At 55.2% G+C, this 26,887-nt stretch overlaps 1 protein-coding gene across 1 annotated transcript in view; it reads left to right on the forward strand.

The window, feature by feature from the left end:
• The window catches only part of LOC130026617 (polypeptide N-acetylgalactosaminyltransferase 12-like), a 57,149-nt gene that overhangs the window by 19,739 nt on the left and 10,523 nt on the right, over positions 1-26,887 (forward strand). The window contains exon 11 of the mRNA XM_056117453.1: positions 4,291-4,319. Coding sequence (XP_055973428.1) covers positions 4,291-4,319 — 29 coding nt within the window. The remainder of the gene's footprint in view (positions 1-4,290; positions 4,320-26,887) is intronic.

A 26,887-nucleotide genomic window follows, 5' to 3' on the forward strand; every position in this document is an offset into this window, starting at 1 on the left:
TGGGAGCAACATGAGAGAAGCGTCCAGCTTCCGCAAGGCCAAGTCTGGTGTCCAGCTCCCAATAGGATGGACTGAGTCTCAGAGAAAGGGGCAGAGCTGGGATGGGGAGATTCTGTGGGGTCATTAAGAGCCCTCCAGGGCTCAGAAAGGGAAGTCTCTGTGCAACACGGGGAACTGGTCAGGGACTGACTGGGTCTGGAGGCTCAAAGGCCCCACAAACTGGCTGCTGCCAGTCTGGGAGGAAGCAGAGACAGAAGGACAGAGCGAACGTGGACAACGGATATGGCGGGAGCAAGAACTCTGCGGGCCCGAGGAGAGGAGAGGGGAAGGGCAGGGAGGGCAGGGGCTCCAACGACAGAAAGGAGAGGGGCCTGGGGAGGGAGGGGCGGTGAGGACAGCAACCAGGACAGCCCCTCTGCCAGGCTCGCTGGGCTCCCACAGCAGCAGCCAGGCCAGACCTAGGGGTGCTCAGGGGCTAATCCTGGCAGCTGCAGCTCAGCCTGGGCACAGGGGGACGTGATCTCTGGGAATGAGAAAGGCGTGGACTGAGCTATGGGAGACCGAAAGGGTCAGTGCTCCTGGCCCACCATGGGGCCCACAGAGTTCCAAGCCACCATCGTCGGTAGGGGGCAGTGCCCGAGGGTCCGGGTGGGGGTGGGGAGGCCCGTCAGGCCCACCAGGTCAGAGGCTGGTGCAGCCTTCATCCTGAGGTTGCCCCGGGAGCTCTAGGTTTCCCCCTGGCCAGTGGGGTTGCAGCCCCGAGGCCACGCCCCCATCCCTACCTATAAAAAAAGCTCGTGGCCCCGCCCCTCGGGGCACCCTCTCTCAAGGATGCTTGAGAGGGAAGTGGTCCCAACACACCTTCCCCCTGTTGACCGTTCGAGGGGTCATCTAGGGGTCACCTCCAGATGGTGACCCTTCCACGGGTCATCTACGGGTCACCTCTAGGGGTCATCTCTAGGGGATCTTTGGAAATTGGCAGAGCACAACGGACGGTAAGAAAAGGCCCTGCGTTGGCCCTGCACTGGTAAGTGTATGGCCCCGAGGCCACAGGATCAAGCCCGGGCCCATTTCCAGCAAGTCTTCCGGCAGTTTTGTCCCCAGCAGCCTCTGTCCTCGTCAGGGTCTCCCGGGACTCTGGGATGGGAGTCCCCAGAGAGCCCCTCTCCAGGACCTGTCCGTTCCTGTCCCCAGAATAGCACCTCCTGGGCTTCTGCTGTCCAAAGACCTGGGTGGCTGAACACTGGCTCCCCAGCTCAGGAAACAATGGGGGTGGGAGCTCAGGGGAATGCTGAGGAGCTGCCTCAGTGGCGCTGGGGAGTCAAAGCAGGGTCCCCGGGTGCGCAGACCCCTCACCACAGACCCTCCTGCCAAAAACCTCTTAGCGTGCGACCACACTCTTCCCCCTAAGTTAGGACTGAAAGAGATGGAAGAACAGAATTTTAAAACATCAGATATATCTTGTAAAGGCGGAGAGTCACATGACACCGCGTCATCTGTTAGGGGTGAATGATTTGGGCTGGTGCTTGGCACCAGGAGTTTGAAGCCTGTGATGTCTGAGGAGGGCAAGGCAGGGAGGAATCACCCAGAGTGTCCTGAGGCCACGGCCACATCCCTGCCTATAGAAATGCTCGTGGCCCCGCCCCTCGGGACACCCTCTCTCAAGGAGGCTTAAGGGAGAAGTGGCCCCAATGCACCTTCCGCATGTTGACCCTTTCCCTAGGGGATCATTGGAAATCGGCAGAGCATGAAAAGATGGGAAGAAAAAGTGCTAGGTCGGTGCTAACCCGCCAGCCCTGGGCCATGCGCTGGTTCTGCACTGGTCAGTGTGTGGCCAGGAGGCCCATGATAAAGCCGCCGGCCATTTCCAGCCAAGTTTTCAGGCATTCTTGTCCTCCAGCAACTTCTGCCCTCGACAGGGTCTCTCGGGACTCTGGGATGGGAGTCCCCAGAGACCCTCTCTCCAGGCCCAGTTTCCTCCTGCCACCAGAATAGGATCTCCTGGGTTCCCACTGATCAAAGAACTGGGTGGCTGTACACTGGCCCACCCAGCTCAGCAAATGATGGGGGTGGGATCTCAGGGCAGCACTGAGGAACTGGAGAGTCAAAGCAGGGTCCCCGACTCCCAGACCCCTCATCACAGTCCCTCCTAGCAGTGGGTCTAACTGTGCGAAAACACCCCTTCCCTCTTGTTTGGGACAGAAAGAGCTGAAAGAACAGAATTTTAAAACATCAAGTGTATCTTATAAAGACGGAAGATTGCTTGGCAGAGCGTCATCCTTTAGGGGAGAGTGATTTGGGCTGGTGCACAGCACCAGGAGCTTGAAGCCTGTGATGTCTGAGGAGGGCAAGGCGGGGAGGAGTGACTTCGAGTGTTGAGGGAGGGGCCCTGTGAATGGGGCACTGTGACAGGGGAGACAGGCTGGGAGCAGGAGCTGGGCGATTCTCCCCGTCCCTCCGCACCTGTGTCCTGCTCTGCGGGCAGCCAGAGGAAATGGGGTCAGCTGTCCACTCCCCAGAATTTTACGACCATGAAAATGCAGAGAGCTCTAGGGGCGGGACATAGAACGCTTATTTCTAGTTGTCCCTCGTGTCCCTGCCAGCACTGCCAGGAGGGCTCCAGTGGGTCCAAACCAGGAAAGAATCCAATTTGTAAGGGGCCCAGAGCAACAGATGGTGGTGAGAAATGAGCTGCCCCCGAGATGAGCAGGAGGAACCAAGAGTCGGGGCTGTGGACCATGAAGTTTGGGTGCGGTTGAAGGTCTGGGGTCCTTGACTGTCTGCTTCCTCTCAGGTTTACCAGCCTCTGGGTGCCCCCGAAACAGTCACATCGTTGACAACATTTCCAAGGACAGGTGGAGGCAGGAGGTTCCAGGAACAACGGGTGAACCCAGAGAACAACTGCGGATGCGAGTGGGGGCCGAGGGTGAGAGAAGCGGGCGCAGCACCGCCTGGAGTCTGAGGGCTGAGGGGTGGCCAGCCGGGAGCCCTGCCAGGATTGAGTTGTGTCTCAGCAACAGTGGAAGGGGTCTGGGTAACATTTCCCAGTCTTGGAGCTGGGCGAGTCTCCTATCATCTCCAATTATCACCTATCATTCCAACATGTCTTCATTGCGAGCCGACGAAAAGTTGCTGTACACCAAGAGTTTTGTGAGAGGGTGCAGGATTTGCTGGCCATCAGCTCCCCTCCACCCTAAGGTATTTTTGGGGCATAACACTTCAGCCTTCTGGGCTGTGACTTTCCTGGTCTCTGAAATGGGCTGGTGAGACCCCCTGTGAGGCCAAGAGCCTGCCTTGGGTGATGGCAGGAAGGACAGGTCAGAATGCCCTAACTGAAGGCTGTGGTGGCACTGACTGGCCCACACTACACAGAGGGGTCTGGAGTTGGCAGTTGCCAGGTAGGAGTCAGGGTCCGAGGCATAGGGAGACCCAACTCCTAGGCTCTGGGACAAAGATGCCATGGGGGCCTGTGGCTGAGGGTCTGAGCCCTGCATCTCCTGGCCGGGATCTAGTCGGCCCTCCTGCCTGTCCTCACAGACACTGTCCTACCTCCCACAGATGCCAGGGCAGGACGAAAAGGTGCAGTGCCAGTGGCTTCCCTGGGGACGATCTGCTGGTACCTGGACATGCACATAGCTGCCGACAAGAGCACCTGGATGCCCGCAGTCACCTGGGCTCCAAGGAGGAGCAGCTGTACCAGCGGATGCTGCGGCAGAAGCAGCCCATAGACCAGCTGCTGCAGGTGCCACCAAGGCAGCAGGCCCTGCTGGAGGCTGCCATCAGGGAGCTGAGGTAGACCAGGTGAGAGAGGGGCCACGGGCTCTGGGGCAGGAAGGCCCTAGACCTGCCTCCTCATCTAGTGCCTTCACCCCAGGTGCTCTTCTGTGGGACTCAGCAGGAGAAACAGCAGCTGCAGAACCTGGTGAAAGGGAAAGGAGACCCGGAAAAGGGTGAGTGACAGGGAGAAGCCCCTGTGGGTCAGAGGGCGGGGCTACTGGAGAGGGGAGCCAGGCGGCCCCACCCCCAGCCCCCCACCTCCCTTGCTTGGCTGAGACCCTAATGCTGCCCCACATCCCATCCACTCCAAAGGGATTGGCGTGGAGACAAACAACACACAGGTGCTCCTGGACACAAAACGTGAGGAGCTGGAGGCCACAGAGAAGGAGGAGGCGCAGGGGGCCAGGCAGGAGGAGTGCCAGAGTCCAGGAGCTGGAGGAGACAGTCCAGTCCCAGGGGCCAGGGACCATGACCTGTGTGAGATACGGAGACGCTCCTGTTGCTGTCCTTAAGGAAGAGGAGTCCACCGACATCGGACCCAGGTACCGTAATGACCCGCCTAAAATCCAGAAAACGCAGCTGGTCAGCAAGAGCCCCACTGGCAGCCTGACACCCAGCTGACACCTCGATTTTACTGCACCTAAGCACCCTGCCTCTCTCACCCAATTGATCTCGCCCAGCCCATCCTCCCCACACCACCCGAGTTCTGCCTTCTTCCTCTGCCCTTTGCTCTTCTCCCTCCACTAGAACCAGGGATATCCCTCCCTGCAAGACCAGGGATCAGGGCAAAGGCACAACTATTCTCCATCTCAAGACACAGGATATCAGGGGGACAGTAAAATCTCCTTCCACTAGACCCAGAGATGTCGGGGAAAAAATGTCCCCACCCCTGGTCCCCCAGGGATCAGGGGGCACAGTTTCCCCTCCACTAGACCCCGGGAGCAGGGGGACAGAAATGTCTCACCCCCTAGACCCCAGGGATCGGGGGCTAGAGATGTCCCCCCCACTAGACGCCAGGGATCAGGGGGGCCAGAGACCCCCCTCACTAGACACCAGGGATGGGGGGCCAGAGATGTCTCCCCCAAAACTGGACGCCAGGGAACGGGGGGGCCAGAGATGTCCCCCACCACTGGACGCCAGGGGTCGGGGGGGCCAGAGAGGTCCCCCCACCACTGGACGCCAGGGATCGGGGGCGCAGAGAGGCACCCCCAGCACGGGACGCCAGGGATCGGGGTGGGGGCCAGAAAGGCCCCCACCAAACTGGACGCCAGGGATCAGGGGGGCCAGAGAGAGAGACCCCCCCACTCTATGCCAGGGATTGGGGAGGGCCAGAGAGAGAGGCCCCCCCACTAGATGCCAGGGATCGGGGGGGCAGAGAGAGAGGCACCCCCCCCACTGGACGCCAGGGATCTGGGGGGCCAGAGAGAGAGGCACCCCCACCACTGCACGCCAGGGATCGGGGGGGCAGAGAGGCACCCCCACCACTGGACGCCAGGGATCGGGGGGGGCAGAGAGAGAGGCCCCTCACCACTGGACGCCAGGGATTGGGAGGATACAGATAGAGACTCCCCCCCCCAAATGGACGCCAGGGATCGGGGGGGCAGAGAGAGGCACCCCCACCACTGGATGCCAGGGATCGGGGGGAGCCAGAGAGAGAGGCCCCCCCACCACTGGACGCCAGGGATCGGGGGGTGCCATTAAGAGAGGCCCCCCACCACTGGACGCCAGGGATTGGGGGACGCCAGAGAGAGGACCCCCCCACCACTGGACGCCAGGGATTGGGAGGATACAGATAGAGACTCCCCCCCCAATGGACGCCAGGGATCGGGGGGGCAGAGAGAGGCCCCCACACCACTGGACGCCAGGGATCGGGGGAGCCAGAGAGAGAGGCACCCCCACCACTGGACGCCAGGGATCGGGGGGAGCCAGAGAGAGAGGCCCCCCCCACTGGACGCCAGGGATCGGGGGGTGCCATTAAGAGAGGCCCCCCCCACCACTGGACGCCAGAGATCGGGGGACGCCAGAGAGAGGACCCCCCACCACTGGACGCCAGGGATTGGGAGGAGACAGATAGAGACTCCCCCCCCACGACCACTGGACGCCAGGGATGGGGGGGCAGAGAGAGAGGCCCCCCCACTGGACGCCAGGGATCGGGGGAGCAGAGACAGAGGTCCTCCCCACTGGGCGCCAGGGATCGCGGGGCCAGAGAGAGAGGCCCCCCACCACTGGACGCCAGGGATCAGAGGGGCCAGAGAGAGAGGCCCCCCCACCAGTGGACGCCTGAGATCGGGGGGGGGGCCACAGAGAGAGGCCCCCCCATGAGTGGACGCCAGGGATCGTGGGGGCCAGAGAGAGAGGCCCCCCCACCACTGGAAGCCAGGGATCGGGGGGGCCGAGATGTCCCCCCCACTAGGCCCCAGGGACCGGAAGGGCCGAGATGTCCCCCTCCACACTAGGCCCCAGGAAAAAGTGGGGAAGAAATGTCCCCCTCCACAAGATCCGGGGGATCAGGATGGCAGATATATCCCCCCAGCACTAGCAAACAATGATTTGGAGGTCAGAAGTCACAACTCAGCTCTCCCCTCCCCATTGTGGGGTCCTGTTTCTGCGCATGACAGCCCTGAAGCTTGGCCGCTGGTACCATCCAGTGACCGGATTCTACACACTCTTTGGGGCTGTTTGGGGACTTTGTATTGCTGGCTGAGAAGAGGGGAAGGAGGAAGGCGGGCTTTCTCCCTGACTGCCACTGTCTGATTTTCACGATTGTTGCAATAAATGGATCTATCCCAGGCCTGTGTGGGTGTGTGTGTCACTGGGCGGGGCAGGTCTGGCCAGTAGTTGACAATTGCTTCTAGATTGTGGGAAGCCTCGGCCATGTCACCATGCCAAGACGCGTCACCTGCCTGCCCCTGTGTGAAGCCTGTCAATGACCCCAGGAGAGTTCACCCCAAGGGTTGAAGGTCTCAATCACGGATGCGTCCCCAGGAGGGAGGGCAGGATGCAGCACCCAGAGCCCTGCCTTCCACTGCAGCACCTCCGTGGCCTCCCCTGCCCATGGTGCCTGTTTCCCCATTCCCCTCTGCAGTGCACCAGGGACAGACCCCACTTTGCCCCCTAGTGGCCACATCAGGTTTCTCAGGATGAGGACTTGAAAGTGCTCCTGCAGCAGGTGGGTCCAAGGTGCTGTCCCCTCAGCCAGGCTCCCCCGGAATGGCACCCACCCCAGCAGGAAGACAGTGTGTTATCAGTGGAGCAGGATGGGGCCGTGAATGGAACATGTTTCTAGTGTCCCCGAGCTGTACGGAGCTGATCCCTGATAATAGCGCCCCACTTCTTTGTGGACCATCAGATTCCCTAATACAAGTCCCACTGCCAACATCACAGCACGGTCAGACCCCATGTAATAGAGAACCAGGCCCTGACTGCTCTTTGCTCCTGCACACCTGGACCTGTTGGGACAGCCTTGGCTGAGTGACACTCTACTGGTGACAAGAAGTGTGTCCAGATTGATGTGTCAGACCAGATGGCAAAGCCTCAGAAGGCAGAGCCATCCTGTTCCAGTAATTTCCAGGAAATTGGTCAGCCATGCTCCTTCCTGCCTGTCACATTCCTACTTGGATGGGAACCAGGGATCGGGGAGGCACCAGGGATCAGCCTGGTAGGGCTGTTCAGGGCAGGCACAGGCAGGTCCCGGTTTACCCCTGGGTGCCCAGTTCATAGCCCTTCCCCTCTAACTGCACCATGGGCCTGGGGCCGCCCGTTCACTCTCATGGATCTTCACACCTCACACATATCCTGCACACCCTCTCGAAGCTTCTACTGGGGCTCTGGGCTTAGTTCTCTGTGTCCTGCCTCTGGGCCCCTGGGCTCTGGAAACACCAAGTCCAGGTTTTCCTAGAGGTTTGGGGAGCTGGGAGACTGTGGGGATCAGCGGATTGAGCCCTCTCACCCCTTGCCAGTGGTGAGAGCTGTTCTCCCATTGAACGACTGTCTTTGGAGTTTTTCCTTTTAGGATCATACAGAGTATCACCAAGACAGGTGGCACCCAAGAATTTGCTGGAAGCATCCTAGTGTATTCCATGTGTGCAGGCTCTACCCAGCTATCCCCCAAACGGGCAGTAGCAATTCACAGCATAATTATGTAGGTTGTTTACAGGCTACCTTGATTCTGCGGTAACAACTTTCGTCTAACATGCAGTGGTGCCTAGTGCTCTCAGGTGCTCCCACAGTGGTGATTCCCGTTTCTACGCTCAGTGTTCGAGCGTTCCTGTGAGCCCCTTCCATTCCTGCTCGGGTAACCTGCTTTCCCTTAGTCTCTTGCTCGGTGAGAGATTTGGGAACCCCATCCGGGTCAGACAGAAGATCAGAGATATATAAATAAAGTTAAGGAAATAGGAGTAGCTTACTGGGGGCGCTCCCGGGCGGACTCTCCGAACCTCAGGTGAGGCAATGGTACACCCGCGCCCTGGGTTAGACTAAGGGGGCTATGAAGTTGTCTTGGTCTGGTCCTAGTCATCTGTTCGTGGGTCAATGTTAAGGAACATGGAATGAAGCCTGGTGGCTTCCTGTCACCAAGTGGGCATTAAGTCTTGTCTTCCTCACCTGGGACAAGGTGATCTCTGACTCCAGGAATGTTGCTGTCCACTCAGCCGGTTGCCATTTGGTTCTGGTCACCATGTTGTCAGAGCAAACCTCACATTTGATTCTTGTCAAATTCGGTGATTCCTGACCCATCCATCTTGTCCACCTCCTAGAGCGGGTCTCTCAGAGGTCCTGCCTAGTTTTTCGCTTCTGCCTCTTGTTGCCTCCTTGGTTCCCTCCCCTTAGGCTTGGCAGACAGAATCATTTGCGAGCCCCCCTTAGCTCACCCCGCTGCGGCTGATCCTGACAAACTATCACCTGCAGGTTAATCTTCTGGCGATGCTCAGTGATGAGTTTGTCTGGGATTGTTTCCCATTTCTCTCCTGACTCTGAGAGATGTCCATTCTACAGTGAGGCCCTCAGGAGTGGCCAAACCTGACCACGGCTGGGCCTGACCAGCCTCCAGCTCACTGGCCCTTCTCGAGTTCATTCTTTCAACTGGCTCAAAGCCCCCTCCCCCTCCTGACTGGTTTGAGTAGAGCAGTGTTCAGTCATTGAAGAAAACACCTTTTCCTCCCTACTGGACACTGAGCAGGCCCAGGGCCCATTGATTGAAAAGACAACTGCAGCCAGGGAGTCAGTTTGGTTCTGGACCCTTACTGCCCATGGCATTCTGGACCTTAAGGAGTTTTTCCACCTGGGTTGCTACTTGAGTTAGAGACCCTCTGCCTGTTCCCAGTCACCACAGCCCCCATCTGGCCTCTGGGGCACACAGAGTAGTGAGGAGACCAGAATCAGCCGTGGGGGTGGGGTGATGTGTTTTCACCTCTGGGCTGCTCAGGTAAATGAGCAAAGCACAGTTAGCAGGTATATCCCCCCTGCCCCCCCCCCAACCCTCGTCAGGATCCCACCATCCAGGGTATATTCTCAATGACACCATACTCATCAAGGGTCACTGTCAATCAAGATGAAACTAGCGCCCAGGTCAGCACTTCCTGATCACCTTTGTCAGGATTCCTGCCCTGCATCCCGCCACCCACCCAGACTCTGTCTCCTTCCCCTGCCTGGTCTCTGTGGGCACCTGCAGAGTTTGCATCTGCTTTGGCAGCCTCAGGCAATCCATGGTGTTTGCTCAGTGCACCAGAGAGTCGACCCTGCGGGCTCAGCACAACTCCCCATTTCTATTATTGTTAGTATTTGTGCCCAAAGAGACCAGGGCTAGTCTAGGTACTGGCAGCAGTGCCGTTGGGGCAGACCCTCAGTGCCCGAGCGTTTCCTGCCCTGCTCACACCCAGCATGCCTCCAGCTCTCCCTGCCAGAAGACCCACGGTTCAACAGTTGGACACGGTAACAAGTTGCCGATGCAGATGTTTCTGTTTCCTCACCTCTTTAAGTTAAACGTTTACAGCAATGGTGAAATTTGCTTCTCATCAATGTTGACTGTCATCTTGCATAAGCTCAGTAAGAGAATTACAGATTCCTTTAATCTGTCACTTCAAATTTAGCTCAACGTAAAGTCAGGCATGAAAGGTCAGATCTGTTGGCTTTTCCTGGCCCATGTCATCTGCTCCTACTCCCCAGACTCCAGTCCTGGGGTCAGTTTTATTTTGCCTATCCCAGACCCAAGGGGTCCTTGACCATTCTTTTGGCCAGAGACTGTCCCATGCTGTACTCTGGACCATATCACATGTTGGATCTTCGGCCTTCCCTTGTCCAAATAAGGGTCACCTGGCGCCTGTCCGAGGTCCATCCAAGGCCCTCCACGCGATGCACATTTGAGAATGTTTGAATCATGGACAATCACTGGGAAACTGAAGCTTTCGTAAGATGAATGTCCAGGATGAGATCAGGACCCACCTGTGACTCCTGCATCAAGCATCAAGCAGTGTCCGTGTAGGGGTCTCTTTGCCAGGAGCCCAAGAGCATACCAAGGCCATCAAGGAGAGAAAAACTAACATTTCCCTGATAGTCTGGTCTGGGAAATAACGCTCTTCGTTCTACATAGTTTCACACCAGAAAATTCCCAACATCCTCACTGAGCCGCATGCCGAAAACCAAAGGAAACTTATGGGCTTTACCTGGAATTTGGGAGTCAACATCCTAGACCAAACAATGCCCTCAACCCCACATTAAAAGATCAATTCCAGAGTCAGTTTGGCGGGGACCCCACATTGTAGATGCAAGAGAGAAATTGTCACAGGCTAGGAAACAGCAGAGACCCGAGGAGGCCCGTGTTGGATCCTCACACTCCGCACTACGCTGACAGGCAGCTCCTGGGACACGGCCAGGGCAAGGCTGACTTCTCAGTGGGATACCAAGCAGGTCCCCTCTTCTGCCAACACTCTCTGGGACCCCTGTGTCTTCCTGAGTGTGGTGAGTCTAGGTCATGATACCTGCCGCTGTGAGAGCCGTGGGGTTCAGGGACCTTGCAAAAGGGTCCGTTCCTGGGGCAGGTGAGGGGGCACGTGGAGGGCTTCATCCTTCCAGTCCTCACCCAACACTAGCCCACAGTTGGAAATTTGGTGCCTGAGCCCCGAAGGTCACATGGTATTTCCCCAGGGCTAGGAAATACATGTCATCTTGCACTTCCTGAAAGTCACGGGGTAGGTGGAAGGCTCCTCTTAGGGCAGAAAGGTGGCAGGGTGAGGGGGGTGCTGGACATGTGCCAGCCCTGATGTCCGGCAGCTAAGAAAAAGTAGCGGCCCTTGAGCACAGTTCCTGACCTCCCAAAGAACACCAGACCCCCACTCTGTTCTTCCAAGACTGTGGTGAGCCACCCTGGAGATACACGTATAATACTATGAGTATTTTACCTGTCATGTCATGTCACGGTTACCCAGGCCGGGCTATTGTGAAGATGAGAATCCAGGCCAGTTTAGTGAGCCCAGGTGGCCTGAGGACTTCATCCTCTGTAGGAGTGTCCTGGCAGGCAGGTGTCCATCCCATTCCGATCTGGGGTAGGGAGACCTCCCGGACTTCAGGACTTGTCTGGACACTGAGAGCAGGGCCCAGGGTGTGGTCAGTCATTGCAGATCTGCAGATCCCTGGTTGTCCATAGCAGAGACATTTCCAGTTCTCCCTTGGCCAACGTGCCTGAAACAACAATTTTATTTTTTGTCCAAATTTGAAATCCTTGAATGTTAAAAGTAGGTAAAGGGATATTCCTGATACCCTTTCAGTATCTATATTGTAAACCACAAAAAGGAAGACAGAGAGAGAGAGAGAGAGAGAGAGAGAGAGAGAGAAGGCAGAGACAGAGACAGACAAAGACAGGAACAAACAGAGAGAAAGATAGATAATAAAAACATCTTCCAAAAAGGCTGAACTGAATATCTGGAAAAAAACCCAAGTGCCTGAGAACGGATGACTGGTTAAAAAACTTTGGTATATCTACACAATGGAATACAATGCAGCTGTTAGAAAGGATGAATTCATGAAATTTGCATACAAGTGATACTACATGGAAAGTACCATGCTAAGTGAAATGAGTCAGAAAGAGAGGGACAGACATAGAAAGACTGCATTCATCTGTAGAATATCAAGTAACAAAATAGGAGACTAACACCCAAGAATAGTCGCGATAAGTACCAGGAGGTTTGCTCCATGGCTTGGAGGCCAGCCACACATGGTGGGGGAAAAGGCAGCTCAGATAGGGAAGGGAGCACCAAGTAAAGGGTATTGGGAACATTCTCCCAGGATGGGAGATGCATGCTGGAAATAAACTATAGACCAAACTTGATTGCCACTCAATGCCTCTTTTGCAAACTTCAGCACCCAAAAGGAGAGAGAGAACAAAAGGGAATGCCCTGCCACAGAGGCAGGGTGAGATGAGGGGAAGGGGGGTGGGAAGGATACTGGGATCCGTGGCGGTGGAGAATGGGCACTGGTGGAGGGATGGGTACTCGATCATTGTATAACTGAAATCCAAACACAAAAATTTGTAAGTCTATAACTGTACCTTATGGTGTTTCACTAATAAATTTTTTTAAAAAAAGGCTGGCCTAGGTGGAGAGGTGGAGGGTGTTGGGAGGGAAACTGGAAACATTGGAGGTGGGAAATGTACACTGGTGGAGGGATGGGTGAACAACGAAGACTGAAGCCTAATCATGAACAGCTTTGTAAGGGTCTATCTTACATCGATTCAATAAAAAATTTTTTAGAGGAGAATGGATTATATTTGGATTTATAGAATTAGACGTGTAGTACATTTTCTGAGGTAAAATCTAGAGCTCAGCTGAGTCGCTGCGATCGTTATAGAATTGGGGAAGTGTGATGCTGAACTTGACTTTAGAGACATTCCATGATGAGTAGATCAGTGGTTCAAATGTGTCCTGCTTTGAGCACCATTCAACATGTCATTACTTAATTTCTTTTTTAAAAATAATTATTTCATTTACTTTAAGGGGAAACTCTATATGGGCACTTATAAATGGCAAACAAATTATATTTGCATTAGATATGGAAGTGGGACTTCAGTCTATCTGACTTCAATCTCTGGCGTCCCATAGAGGCCCTCGAGCATGGCTGGGAATGATCCCTGCTGTGGTTCCAAAACCAAAGAAGCAAACAAACAAGGAAATGTAATATATCAAAAGCTCGAACAGGTGGTGAGGTGTCTGCTTTGCATACTGCTATCCTGGGCTGATTCCTGGCACCTCGTATGGATCCTTGAGCACCATTAGGGGTGATCCCTGAGCACAGGACAGGAGACAGGGTCCCCAGTCAAGGGAGGTCTCATCTCTTAGGCCCCTGGAGCAAGACCATGGGGGCCTGTGCAGGGCACAGATTGCCCAGGCGTTGCCAGCCTTGGGCCTGGGAGTCGGTGCTTGACCTCCACATCCCTGGACCCAGAGCAGGATGCCCTGGCTGCCTGTCCTCACTCCCAGCCTTGTGCCCACAGGTGGGACTGCAGGACAAACAGGTGAGTGTCTGCGGCAGCAACAAGACTGGGATCTCGGCCTCCCGCAGTAGGACGTGGCCTCTGACCAGTGTCGGTCTCTGAGAATAAGCAGGAGGAGGAGCAGGTGCTGCTGCAGAGTCAGCTCCGGATCAGCTGCAAGGGGAGTGAATCAGGACAAGGTGGATATGGAGAAATGACAGAAGGTGCCGGGGGAGACCCACTGTGAGGGTAGGAGCCCGCCTGGGTTGGTTGGAGGAAGGACAGGCCAGGACGCCACCCACTATAATATATCAAAATCTAGAAAAGGCTAGAGGGGTTGTGGGGGTGTGGATTGGCCCTCACTGAACAGAGAGGGTCCTAGTAGCAGGGAGCCTGCGGGGTCCAGGTATAGGGAGGCCCCCTCTCTTAGGTCTTGGGAGAAAGACCCCCAGGGGAATGTGCAGGGGACAGGTAACCCCATGAGCTGTTTTCCTTGGGCCTGTGTGTGTGTGTCTGGGCCCTGAATGTTGTGGTGGGATCTGGACAGCCTTCGGCCCTGTCTCATGACAGAGATGAGCATGCAAGATCAGAAGGTGCAGTGCCTGCAGCCTGGAATGCTTCTGCTGGTATAAAAAGCAGCACACAGCTGGAAACCCCTCACCTGGATGTCCCACTCACCTGGGCTCCAAGGTCGAGCAGGTTCTGAGGCACAAGCCCCTCATGGACCAGCTGCAGCAGGTGCTAACCAAGCAGCAGGCCCTGCTGGAGGCCACCTTAAGGGAGCTGAGGGAAACCCAGGTGAAGGGGGTGGGCAAGGGCTCAGGGACAGGAAGGAAGGCACATCAGGCCCTAGACCTGCCTACTCACCTGGTGCCTTCATCTTTAGGGGACTCTCAGTCCTGAAATCAGGAGCAACTGAGCCCCAGGCCTTGCTGGAATTCCAAGGGTACCCTGAAGAGGGTGAGTGGTGCGGTGGGTCTCCAGGAGGGAGAAGTGCCTGATGGGGATCTGGAGGTGGGGCTATATGGGAGGTGGAGCCAGGCGGGACCCCTGAGATGCCTCCACCTTCCTTGCTTGGCTGAGACCCTGGAGTGCCCCATAGTCAATCCAGTGTCGAAGAACACGGAGTTGGAGGTGAACATAGTGGAGGTTTGTGAGACCATGACCTCTATGGAACTCGAGGTGATGGTCATGAAGGACAGGCTGGTGGCGTGTGAGAAGACTAAGGATCTGGATGACTAAGATCTGAGACTAAGGTCTGGTGTCCAGACCTGGGGAGCGGGATGATGGATTGTGTGAAGAACCCAGAGAGACCCTCCCGTTCCTGTCTGTGAGGAACAGGAGGCCGCAGACCTCAGATCCGGATCCTGTAATGACCTGCCCACAAATAACCAGAATCCAGCTCGTCCGCTTGAGTTCAGCTGGCAAGCTTGTTCACCATTAATCCACTTTTTCTACCCTGATGATGTACTCTGTGTTCTTCAATTCCAACTAATCTAGCCCTGATCCAGTTCTTCCCACCCTCCTCCTTCCTCCCTCCTCCCCACTCTTCCACTTTCCCTCAGCACTAGACCCTAGGGATTAAGGGGGCAGAAAGGTCCCCCAACACTAGACCGCAGGGATCAGTGGGACAAAAATGTCTCCTACCTCTAGGCACCAGGGATGTTGGGAGCAGAAATTTAAACTGGGCCACACTCCAACCTCAGTCATGATAGCTCCAAAAGCCAAACAAGGGCTTGAGGTGGGAGCTCTCCCTCCCCAGTACACAGTCCCGTTTCTCCATATGGCCGCCCTGAAGCTAATGGGGGCTGGAAACATCAGAGCAACCAGTTCTGGACACTCTTTGGGGGCTGGTTGGGCACTAATGAATTGAGGAGAAGAGAGAGGAAGGAGGCATGCTGGGTCACTCTCTGACAGTCACTGTCCTATTTCCAAGCTTGTTTCAAGAAATGGATCCATCCCAGGCCGTGTGGGTATGTGTCTCGGGCGAGGTGTGTCCTGCCAGCAGTTGGCAGTTGCTTCTAGATTGTGGGTGGCCCTTGCCATGGGATTCACCATGTCTAGAGCCTGTCATCTGCATGCCCCTGAGTACAATGTCAATGACCCCAGGAGAGTACCTCTAAGATTTGGAGTGGTAACATTCAAAATACTGTGGTGGGAAGGTACGATGGTGGTGGAATTGGTGTTTGCATATTAAATGTAATAAATTATTGTAAACAACTTTATAAAAACAAAATAAAAATTTGCAAAAAAGTCAGCAAAATATAAAGCATGAAAAGAGAACAGAAAAATCAAAGATACACCAATATAAAACTTTTATTTAAAAAAAAAAGCAATGGCGTCTAAGCTACTAAGATAGCCCACAGAATGGGAAAAATTATTTACCCAATACCTAGCTGATGAAAGGCTAATATCCAAGTTATATAGCACATTGGTAGAACTTTACCAAAAAAATATCTCCCAACCCCATCAAACAAATGCAGAGAGGAATAATGAACAGAAACTTCCTCCAAGAAGAAATTCAAGGGCTGGAGCAATAGTACAGTGGTAGGTTGTTGCTTTGCACGTGGCTGATCTGGGTTTGATCCCCGCCATCCTACGGGCTACACCTGCCTTGGAACCCCAAGTGTTCTGTGAGAACCAGAAGGCAGTGTCCTTCCTAAAGACACCCCATGCACACCCCATTCTCCCTCTCACCTAGAGGTGGAAATCACACCCAGATCCAAGACAGACCTGAGCCAACAACCCGTCAAAGACAAATTGTGTTGGCAGAAGATCAGACAGACTGTGATGCCCGTGAGGTAAGGAGGCTGCAGACACCCATCCCAGGGCACAAAGTGACCTGCCTGAAAGTGATGTGTTCCCCCCAAGAGTCAGAAATGGTTCAACAGAATTCTTACTCACCTGTAATTCCGTCTTTTACCTACCCTGTCAAAATCATATTCATTTACCCCAACCTTGTCTTTCTTCCCTCTTCCTTCCCGCCCTTCTCCTCTCCCCCTCCTCCTTCCTGCCCCCTCCCTTCTCCCCTCCTCTGCCCCTTCCCATTGAGGAATGGGGCTATGGGACTATGAGACTCTGCGGCTACAAAAAGCAATTGCAGACGTGCCCCCATGGCAGGGATACTGCGTACTAGGAGTGGCGAGATGACCCAAACAGAACAACATTGAGACTCGTACTCTGCAATTAAAGAAGTTACACAGTCTCCAAGGAAGTTCAGCTCGAGAAGAGGGCACCAAATAAAGGGTGCTGGGAGGATCCTCCCAGGGTGGGAGAAGCATGCTGAAAGTAGACTATACACCAAACATGACTACCACTCAGTTCCTCTCTTGCAAACCACAGCACCCAAAAGGAGAGAGAGAACAAGGGGGAATCCCCTGCCACAGAGGTAGGGTGGGAAAGGAGGGGGAAGGGAGGTGGGAGGGATGTTGGGACCCGTGGTGGTGGAGGATGGGTACTTGATCATTGTGTGACTGAAACCCAAGCAAAAAATTTATGTCTACAACTGTACCTCATGGTGTTTCACTAATAAAAAAATAATTAAAAAATTATTGAATAAAAAAATAGTTACACAGCCTCCAACACATCCATATGTGCAGGAACAAACTCAAACATAAAATAAAGAACCAGTAAAAAATCCAAAGAAAAAAATTTCAATTTTTAATATGAAAATTAAGAGATCCTGGGGTCTCACCATGTTTCGCGCTTGTCCCTATCCCTCCCCGAGCGCACCCCTCCCCCAGCCTTTCCAGAGGGATTCAGGGCTTCTTTATTATGGTCTTTACCCAGATGCCACTCAGGTTGGAAACTGTTCCTGAACTGTTCAGTGGTTCTGAGCAAGAGATGTAATCCACTGCTTCTTGCAAGTCAGAGGATGGGGTCCCATCCGACAGGCAGAAAGGCTAGGGGATTAATCTAGAGTTGCAAAAGTTAGATGTGGGTTTTCACATCATAATCCCAGGGACTGTGCCATCTGGGCAATTGGTAGCCACTGGGGCCCTTTGTTAGTCATGAGTGTCACCCCTGAATGGGGACCTGGAGGTAGATAGTTTGTTTACCTCTGTGGCACAGCGAGAGATCAGAGCCCCCTGCCTCAGAGACAGGTATGCCCAGACCTCTGCCAATGGCCCTACCCTGGGTCAGGGCACCTAGAACCTGGTGCCCTTTCTCAGGCACTAAGAGGATCAACCTCTTTGCCTCTGGGCCCTACTGCTGATTAGAAAGGGTTTTTTGGGGTTATTTTTCTTTTTTTCACTTCTAAATGCTCATTCTTCCAGGAGGTCTGGTGCCCAGCCTCAACCAAGAGCTGGAGCAGTGCCTCTGAGGCTCTCTTTCAGTCCTCTTGGGCTTCTGACACTAAGACCTTATCATCTACAGACTGCAGGATGGTCCATTCCAGGGCTCCAACGAGGATTTTCTTAAGTCCAGAGCCAGGGTCTTCCTGAAGAAGGTGGTCGAGTTTTTGAATCCTTGGGCAATGGGTCCACAGTAACTGAGGTTTCCTCCTGTCTCTGGATCCTTTGGCCCAAACGCAAATAGGGGTCTGCTTCCTGGAACAATTTGCAAAGGGAGAAACACATCTTTTGAGGTTCAGGCCCGTCAATCTTTGGGCACTAGAGGAAAACAGACTCGAGAGTGGAAGGGCTGGGTACCACAAGGTGACCAGCAGGAGCGACCACACTGACTCGGCGCAGGTCATGACTTCTCAACTGAGGCCAATGGGTTGCTCCCAGTTGAGCTGCATCCCACCACTATTCCTGCCTCCCAGACCTGCGCAGTATCTTTCCCTATCCCTAGCCACACCTCACGAGTTACCTGACATTGAGGCTGTCTCTGGAGGCTCACTCCTAGCATGAGTTTACCAGCAGAGGGGCATGATACTGCCATTAGAGGGCGCCTGGAGAGGGTATTTTCCAAAGGGGGAATCCACAGTGTCAAGGTGGACATTTATTTGCTCTTCTAGCTCTGTCGGGAGATCGAACGCCAATAAGATACTAAAGTGGGGAACAGGGAGAGCCTTGTTTTCCATATGGAACCCCCAGCATCTGCTGAGACCATGGATTATCAGGCCCAGCAAAAGCCGGGAAGGGCTGCACCTCCGATACCTTCATCAAACTCTGCTTCCTATGTTGCCCTGTCTTGAGGTCATGGGGCGACCGTTTCCACGAGGCTTTTCTTGGGAGTAGGTACCAAGTTACCCTGCCTTCCCTGCCTGCCTGGGAACTCCCTGCGACTCTGTCAGACTGTCCAAGTGGTCCTGGTGTCAGTAGACATTTCTGGAAGCTACCCAACTTTGAATGTCTGCCACTCCCATTCACAGAGGGTCACAGCTTGTCTGGTGTCATATTGGCACTTTGTTCTCTCCTGCAGCATGTCATGGCCCTCTGGGGCAATAATCTGGGGCCTTCCTTCTACCCCTCCGCATCCTCCACAACTGACTCCTGCTCCTGCTCTGGCTCCCCTCTTTCTCCCTGCCCCTTGTCTGCCCTGCCAGTTCTCGCCGCCTCTAGACCAAGGGCACACTGGAGGTGCTGGGTCTGGCCTTAACCACTCGACTGGGGTAGTGCTGTCTCCACTGGACGAGTGTTAGTGCCACCCAGCTGCCATGCTCTCTGCCAACTCCTCCTGTGCACCAGGTGCCACTGCTTGGGTGTTGCTCTTTTTCCTTTTGGTCTTGTCTTGCTTTCTCCCCTGCTTGGTAGTGAGTTTTGTTGTTTCACAAATGAGAATTGCAGCACTAATATAACTTTGAGTTTTCAACGATTATGAACTCATACTTACTTTGCCAAAATTTCTGCCTAAAGCTAACTAAAAACCAAGCATCAGGGACTGGAGTGATAGCACAGTGAGTAGGGTGTTTGCCTTGCACACGGCTGACCTGGATTTGATTCCCAGTATCCCATATGGTTCCCTGAGCACCACCAGGAGTAATTCCTGAGAGCATGAGCCAGGAGTAACCCCTGGGCATCACTGGGTGTGACCCATAAAGGAAAAAAATGCACATTTTTGAATGCGGGAGAACATGATGAGTTAATAGTGCTAATGGAATGAACAGCTCCAAAGTCTGGACACCGCACAAAGTGAGAGATCAGTTTTACAGCAGATCTGATGGGCGTCGGGGTATTAGCAAGCAGCTGACAGGAGAGTAAGGAACAAGAAATGACCAAGCTTTCTTGGTGCAGAGAAGGATCTGGAGCATATCAATAACGTTGGAAAATTTGGGGGATTTTCCAAGGTTTCTAAGTTGAACAGTGTTTCAGACCACCTCTGGGACATCTCAGGTGATTTCCGTCCTGTCTCGTCTCTCCCAGACCCTGTGCCTCATGGCAGCTCCTGCTCTCCAGGGTAGTCTGTCTGAAGTTAGCTTGCGGGAAATGTGGGCAGAGGTCCCCTGTCCTCTTCAGCAGGGCTCAGGAGATCCTAGTATCAGGACTTGAACAGGGCTGGGCCATATCATGGCAAGCACCTTCACCCCAGCAATATACCTGGAGCCGATTCTTGAAAAGTCTGAAAGTGCTCGGGAGTGGAAGCCTCGGGTTCCACGGGGCTGTCTCCCTGGGCACTGTGCCGTACAGAAGGGGGAGTGAGGCATCTTTAAGGGAGCCCAACTCTACAGGAAGGAGAGTTAGGTGGGAAGCAGCTGAAAGAAAAGTACTGCTTGCAGCAGGGCATTAGTCCAGCAGATAAAGTGATCTTCTTGCACACTGCTGACGTTGGATCAATGGGCCCCCCTAGTTCCACTAGGTATGGTCCCTGAGCTAAGTCAGGAGTAAAGCCTGAGCATGTCTGGGTGTGGGGCCAACACCCAAAGAAAAGTGCTGCAAGCAGACAGGGCCGACCTTTTCCCAGTGCCCTAAGGAAGGATTCCTCAAATTCTTAGAGGGCATAAGAGAGATTTCCCTGTTAGGTGGAAGGGGTGAGGGAGGGGAAGAGAGTGACAGTACTGGCCATCCACTTGTGACTCTGCCTGAGCAGTGACAGTCCACTTGGACAGTCCACAGTGGCCTGACTCAGGCCAGGACTTGGATGCTGCTGTGACACAAAGGTGTCCTGAAATTGTGAATGTCAGTGTCCTTAGGAGGGAGAAGCCCCCAATGAGGGTCAGGAGGCACGATACCCGGGGCAGGGGGGCAGAACCAGGCTGACTCTGCCCCCAAGCCCTCCACCTCCCTTGGTTGGCTGAGAGCCTGGGGCTGCCCCTCAGTCTATCCAGTTTCAGTCAATCTAAGGGCACTGAAGTGGAGGTAAACACAGTGGGAATCATAAAGCCCGAGGAGCTGGAGGTGGTAACACTCAAGAAGGACAAGCTGGTGGTGTGGGGAAGACCGTGCATCTGGAGGCAGAAATCTCCCCCAACATTGGGCACCGGGGATGTGGGGTGCAGAAATGTCCCCTAGTAATAGACACTAGTGGTCTGGGAGGCAAATAAAGGCCCTCAGCAGTAGGCACCAGTAACATGGGGTGCAGAGGTTTCCCATAACAATAGACAGCAGGGTTCCAGGGACAGAAATGTTCACAATAACTCGGCACCAGGTATGAGCAAAGCTGAAATTTCCTCCAGAAAAAAACACTAGGGATGTTGGGGAAAATTCTTTTCCAATACTAGACACAAGAGCTCTGGGGGGAGAAATGTCCCACAACAGAGAACAGAGCTCAGATAGGAGACATGTCCTCCAACACTACACAATAAAGAGTCCCAGGAGCAGAAATACTCACCCCCATAGAAATAGTTCAAAGAGTAGCAATAAGAAATGACCACCTCCCCACCCTCCACCTTAGACTATACCCCCGGAGAGAGGAGTGGAGAATGCCTGCTCACCCCCGCTTTCCTACCTAAATGTTGAGATATTTCCGGTTTGTGGGCTGTCCTTGCACGGTCCAGGGCATTTTCCACTTTTTGAGTAAAAATTCTGTCCAGAAGGCCAGAGAGAAGTCTCAGGAGACTCAGTACAGGCTTGGGATGCATGAGGTCAAGAACGTTCCCTGGCACCACAGGGTCTCCTGATCACAAAGGCTGGAGCAAATAGAGATCCCCACAAACCCCAAACCTCTCAGGTATGTACACAGGCCATGAGGGTCAATGAAGCAGTACTTGGAAGGATCTCAGTGCTTAGAGGAAACACTCATTCAGAGCACCCAATTTTCAAAACGGCACTTGGCTACAACCATCTACCCCTCCTTGGCCGAGGGAAAACGAGGCAACACTCAAACCTTCGGTTCATGGGCTACAGACCAAGCAAAAGTCTGAGCCGAGAGCTCCCCCTCCTCCAGTGCACTTTTTCTATTCTGGGAAAGGAAGTCCTGAAAAGGATGGAGGCTGGAACAGTCAGCAACTGAGTTCTAGGCACTACCTGGGACAGTTTCGGGGACCATGAATTGGTGGCAGAGGAGAGAGAGGGGAGAGGGCTGAATCAGTCTCCGTGACAGCCACTGTCCTGTTTCCAAGATTGTTTCTACAAATGGATGCATCACAGCCTGTGTGGGTGTGTGGCATTGGGTGGGTGGGTCCTGCCAGGGAACGGCTCATGATTCTTGATGAAGCATGAGCTATCATCTGGGGGTCTCACCATGGATCAGAACCTGACATGACATGCCCATGCCCATGGTGCCTGTTCCGTCTACACCCCCTCTGTAGTGCCCACCCGGAAGAGCCCCCACCTTGCCCCCAATGCTTCGTGGGTGCCAGGCCCCTTAGTGGCCAGATCATGCCTCAGGTAAAGGACCTGCAAACCTCCAGGTATTTCCCAAACCTCTCAAGGACTGGATGGACTTTCTCTGTCCAGAGCCTCACCCCAGAGTGGAACCCTTCACTGCCCACAGGCTCCCCAGACAGCACAAGCCCACAGTGACCCTGTTCCCCACCATCAGAGATAAATTTGATTCTCAGCCCAGTGAAAGTGAGAGGGAGAGATGTCAGAGCTACAGGAGACAGCCGGAGACCACTGGGGCCTGAATGTGCTCAGGGCAGGGAGGACAGGTGCATTCGTGGATGCCATAGTGGGCACGGGCGATATGGGGGAGTTGGGGTTGCTTTCAGGCTGCAGGACTCGTGAGGGCAGCGTGACCAGGCTTAGTGGCCCTAGTTGGGAGTGTGTGTGTTGAGAGGGATTTCCAGAGCAGGCCGGGATCAACACCAGAGAAGCATCAAGGTTCCCCAAGGCTAATTCTGGTGTCCAGCTCGCAGTAGGATGGACTGAGCCTCAGAGAAAGGGGCAGAGCTGGGGTGCGGAGGTTCTATGGGGTCATTAAGAGCCCTCCAGGACTCAGAAAGGGAAGTCTCTGAGCAACAGGGGGAATTGGTCAGGGACTGACTGGGTCTGAGGGCTCGAAGGCCCCACAAACTGGCTGCTGCCAGTCTGGGAGGAAGCAGAGACAGAAGGACAGAGAGAAGGTGGACACCGGTAAGGCAGGAGCAAGAACTCTGAGGGCTTCAGAAGAGGAGAGGGGCAGGGCAGGGGGGCAGGGGCTCCAAGGAGTCAAAGGAGAGGGGCAGGGAGTGAGGGGCGGTTGGGACAGCGACCAGGACAGCCCCTCTGCCAGGCTCATTGGGCTCCCACAGCAGCAGCCAGGGAAGACCTAGGGGTGCTCAGGGGCGAATCCTGGCAGCTGCACCCCAGCCTGGGCATGGGGGACGTGATCTCTGGGAATGAGAAAGTCGTGGACTGAGCTACGGGAGACCGAAAGGGTCAGTGCTCCTGGCCAACCGTGGGGCCCAGAGTTCCAAGCCACCATCGTCGGTAGGGGGCAGTGCCCGAGGTTCCGGGTGGGGTTGGGGAGGCCCGTCAGGCCCACCAGGGCAGAGGCTGGTGCAGCCTTCATTGTGAGGTTACACCTGGGAGCTCTAGATTTCTCCCTGGCCAATGGGGTTGCAGCCCCGAGTCCACGCCCCCTTCCCTGCCTATAAAAAAAGCTCGTGGCCCCGCCACTCGGGGCACCCTTTCTCAAGGATGCTTGAGGGAGAAGTGGCCCCATCACACCTTCCCCCTGTTGACCCTTCGAGGGGTCATCTAGGGGTCACCTCCAGATGGTGACCCTTCCACGGGTCATCTACGGGTAAGCTCTAGGGGTCATCTCTAGGGGATCGTTCGAAATTGGCAGAGCGCAACGGACGGTAAGAAAAGGCCCTGCGTTGGCCCTGCACTGGTCAGTGTATGGCCCTGAGGCCACAGGATCAAGCCCGGCCCATTTCCAGCAAGTCTTCCGGCAGTTTTGTCCCCAGCAGCCTCTGTCCTCGTCAGGGTCTCCCGGGACTCTGGGATGGGAGTCCCCAGAGAGCCCCTCTCCAGGACCTGTCCGTTCCTGTCCCCAGAAGAGGACCTCCTGGGCTCCTGCTGTCTAAGACCTGGGTGGCTGGACACTGGCTCCCCAGCTCAGGAAACAATGGGGGTGGGAGCTCAGGGCAATGGTGAGGAGCTGCCTCAGTGGCGCTGAGGATTCAAAGCAAGGTCCCCGGGTACACAGACCCCTCACCACAGACCCTCCTGCCAAAAACCTCCTACCATGCAACCACACCCTTCCCGTCTAATTTAGGACAGAAAGAGATGGAAGAACAGAATTTTAAAACATCAGGTATATCTTGTAAAGGCGGAGAGTCACATGGCAGCGCCTCATCCGTTAGGGGTGAATGATTTGGGCTGGTGCTTGGCACCAGGAGTTTGAAGCCTGTGATGTCTGAGCAGGGCAAGGCAGGGAGGAATCACCCAAAGTGTCCTGAGGCCACGGCCACATCCCTGCCTATAGAAATGCTCGTGGCCCCGCCCCTCGGGACACCCTCTCTCAAGGAGGCTTAAGGGAGAAGTGGCCCCAATGCACCTTCTGCATGTTGACCCTTTCCCTAGGGGATCATTGGAAATTGGCAGAGCATGAAAAGATGGGAAGAAAAAGTGCTAGGTCGGTGCTAACCCGCCAACCCTGGGCCATGCGCTGGTTCTGCACTGGTCAGTGTGTGGCCTGGAGTCCCAGGATAAAGCCTCCGCCCATTGACAGCCACGTTTTCAGGCAGTCTTGTCCTCCAGCAACTTCTGTCCTCGCCAGGGTCTCCCGGGACTCTGGGATGGAAGTCCCCAGAGACACTCTCTCGAGGCCCTGTTTCCTCCTGCCACCAGAATAGGATCTCCTGGGCTCCCGCTGACCAAAGACCTGGGTGGCTGGACACTGGCCCACCCAGCTCAGGAAACAATGGGGGTGGGAGCTCAGGACAGCACTGAGAAGTTGGGGAGTCAAAGCAGGGTCCCCGACTCCCAGAAACCTCACCACAGACCCTCCTGGCAGTGGGTTAACTGTGCAAAAACACCGTTCCCCTCTTGCTTGGGACAGAAAGAGCTGAAAGAACAGAATTTTAAAACATCAAGTGTATCTGATAAAGGCAGAAGTTTGCAATGCAGAGCGTCATCCTTAAGGGTTGAGTGATTTGGGCTGGTGCACAGCACCAGGAGCTTGAAGTCTGTGATGTCCGAGGAGGGCAAGTCGGGGAGGACTGACTTTCCAGGGAGGGGTCCTGTGAATGGGGCATTGTGACACGGGAGACCGGCTGGGAGCAGGAGCTGGGCGAGTCTCCCTGTCCCTCCACACCTGTGTCCTGCTCTGTGGGCAGCCAGAGGAAATGGGGTCAGCTGTCCACTCCCCAGAATATTACGACCCTGAAAATGCAGAGAGCTCTAGGGCCGGGACATAGAACGCTTGTTTCTCGTTGTCCCTCATGTCCCTGCCAGCACTGCCAGGTGGGCTCCAGTGGGTCCAAAGCAGGAAAGAATCCACTTTTTAAGGGGCCCGGAGCAGCAGATGGCGGTGAGAAATGAGCAGCCCCCGAGATGAGCAGGAGGAACCAAGAGTCGGGGCTGTGGACCATGAAGTTTGGGTGGGGTTGAAGGTCTGGAGTCCTTGACTGTCTGCTTCCTCTCAGGTTTACCGGCCTCTGGGTGCCCCCGAAACAGCCACATCGTTGAAAACATTTCGAAGGACAGGTGGAGGCAGGAGTTTCCAGGAACAATGGGTGAACCCGGAGAACAACTGCGGATGCGAGTGGGGGCCGAGGGGACTGAGCTGGGGTGAGAGAAGCGGGCACAGCACCGCCTGGAGTCTGAGGGCTGTGGGGTGGCCGGCCGGGAGCCCGGCCAGGCTCGAGTTGTATCTCTGTAACAGTGGAAGGGGTCTGGGTAACATTCCCCAGTCTTGGAGCTGAGCGAGTCTCCTATCATCTCCAATTATCACCTATCATTCCAAGTTGTCTTCACTGCGAGCCCACGAAAAGTTGCCGTACACGAAGAGTTTTGAGAGAGGGTGCAGGGGTCTGCTGGCCATCAGCTCCCCTCCACCCTGGGGTATTCTTGGGGCATAACAGTTCAGTCTTCTGGGCTGTGACTTTCCTGCTCTGTGAAATGGGCTGGTGAGACCCCCTGTGAGGCCAAGAGTCTGCCTTGGGTGATGGCCGGATGGACAGGTCAGAATGCCCTGAGGGCTGTTGTGGCACTGACTGGCCCACACTACATAGAGGGGTCTGGAGTTGGCAGTTGCCAGGTAGGAGTCAGGGTCCGAGGCAGAGGGAGACCCAACTCCTAGGCTCTGGGACAAAGACCCCATGGGGGCCTGTGGCTGAGGGTCTGAGCCCTGCATCTCCTGGCTGGGATGTAGTCGGTCCTCCTGCCTGTCCTCACAGACACTGTCCTACCTCCCACAGATTCCGGGGCAGGACGAAAAGGTGCAGTGCCAGTGGCCTCCCTGGGGCCGATTCTGCTGGTACCTGGAAATGCACATAGCTGCCGACAAGAACACCTGGATGCCCGCAGTCACCTGGGGTCCAAGGAGGAGCAGCTGTACCAGCGGATGCTGCGGCAGAAGCAGCCCATAGACCAGCTGCTGCAGGTGCCACCAAGGCAGCAGGCCCTGCTGGAGGCTGCCATCAGGGAGCTGAGGGAGACCAGGTGAGAGAGGGGCCACGGGCTCTTGGGCAGGAAGGCCCTAGACCTGCCTCCTCAGCTAGTGCCTTCACCCCAGGTGCTCTTCTGTGGGACTCAGCAGCAGAAACAGCAGCTGCGGAACCTGGTAAATTGGAAAGAAGTCCCGGAAAAGGCTGAGTGACAGGGAGAAGCCCCTGTGGGTCAGAGGGCGGGGCTACTGGGGAGGAGAGCCTGGCGGCCCCACCCCCAGCCCCCCACCTCCCTTGCTTGGCTGAGACCCTAATGCTGCCCCACATCCCATCCACTCCAAAGGGATTGGCATGGAGACGAACAACACACAGGTGCTCCTGGACACAAAACGTGAGGAGCTGGAGGCCACAGAGAAGGAGGAGGCACAGGAGACCAGGCAGGAGGAGTGCCAGAGTCCAGGAGCTGGAGGAGTCAGTCAAGTCCCAGGGGGCAGGGACCATGGCCTGTGTGAGATCCAGAGACGCTCCCGTTGCTGTCCTTAAGGAAGAGGAGTCCACTGACATCAGACCCAGGTCTTGTAATGACCCGCCGAAAATCCAGAAAACGCAGCTGCTCAGTAAGAGCTCCACTGGCAGCCTGACACCCAGCTGACACCTCGATTTTACTGCACCTACGCACCCATCCGCTCTCACCCAATTGATCTAGCCCAGCCCTGTCCTCCCCAGGCCACCCGAGTTCTGCCTTCTTCCTCTGCCCTTTGCTCTTCTCCCTCCACTAGAACCAG

Source organism: Sorex fumeus, unplaced genomic scaffold (genome assembly GCF_029834395.1).
Source record: "Sorex fumeus unplaced genomic scaffold, SorFum_2.1 ptg000034l, whole genome shotgun sequence".
Taxonomy (NCBI): Eukaryota; Metazoa; Chordata; class Mammalia; order Eulipotyphla; family Soricidae; genus Sorex; species Sorex fumeus.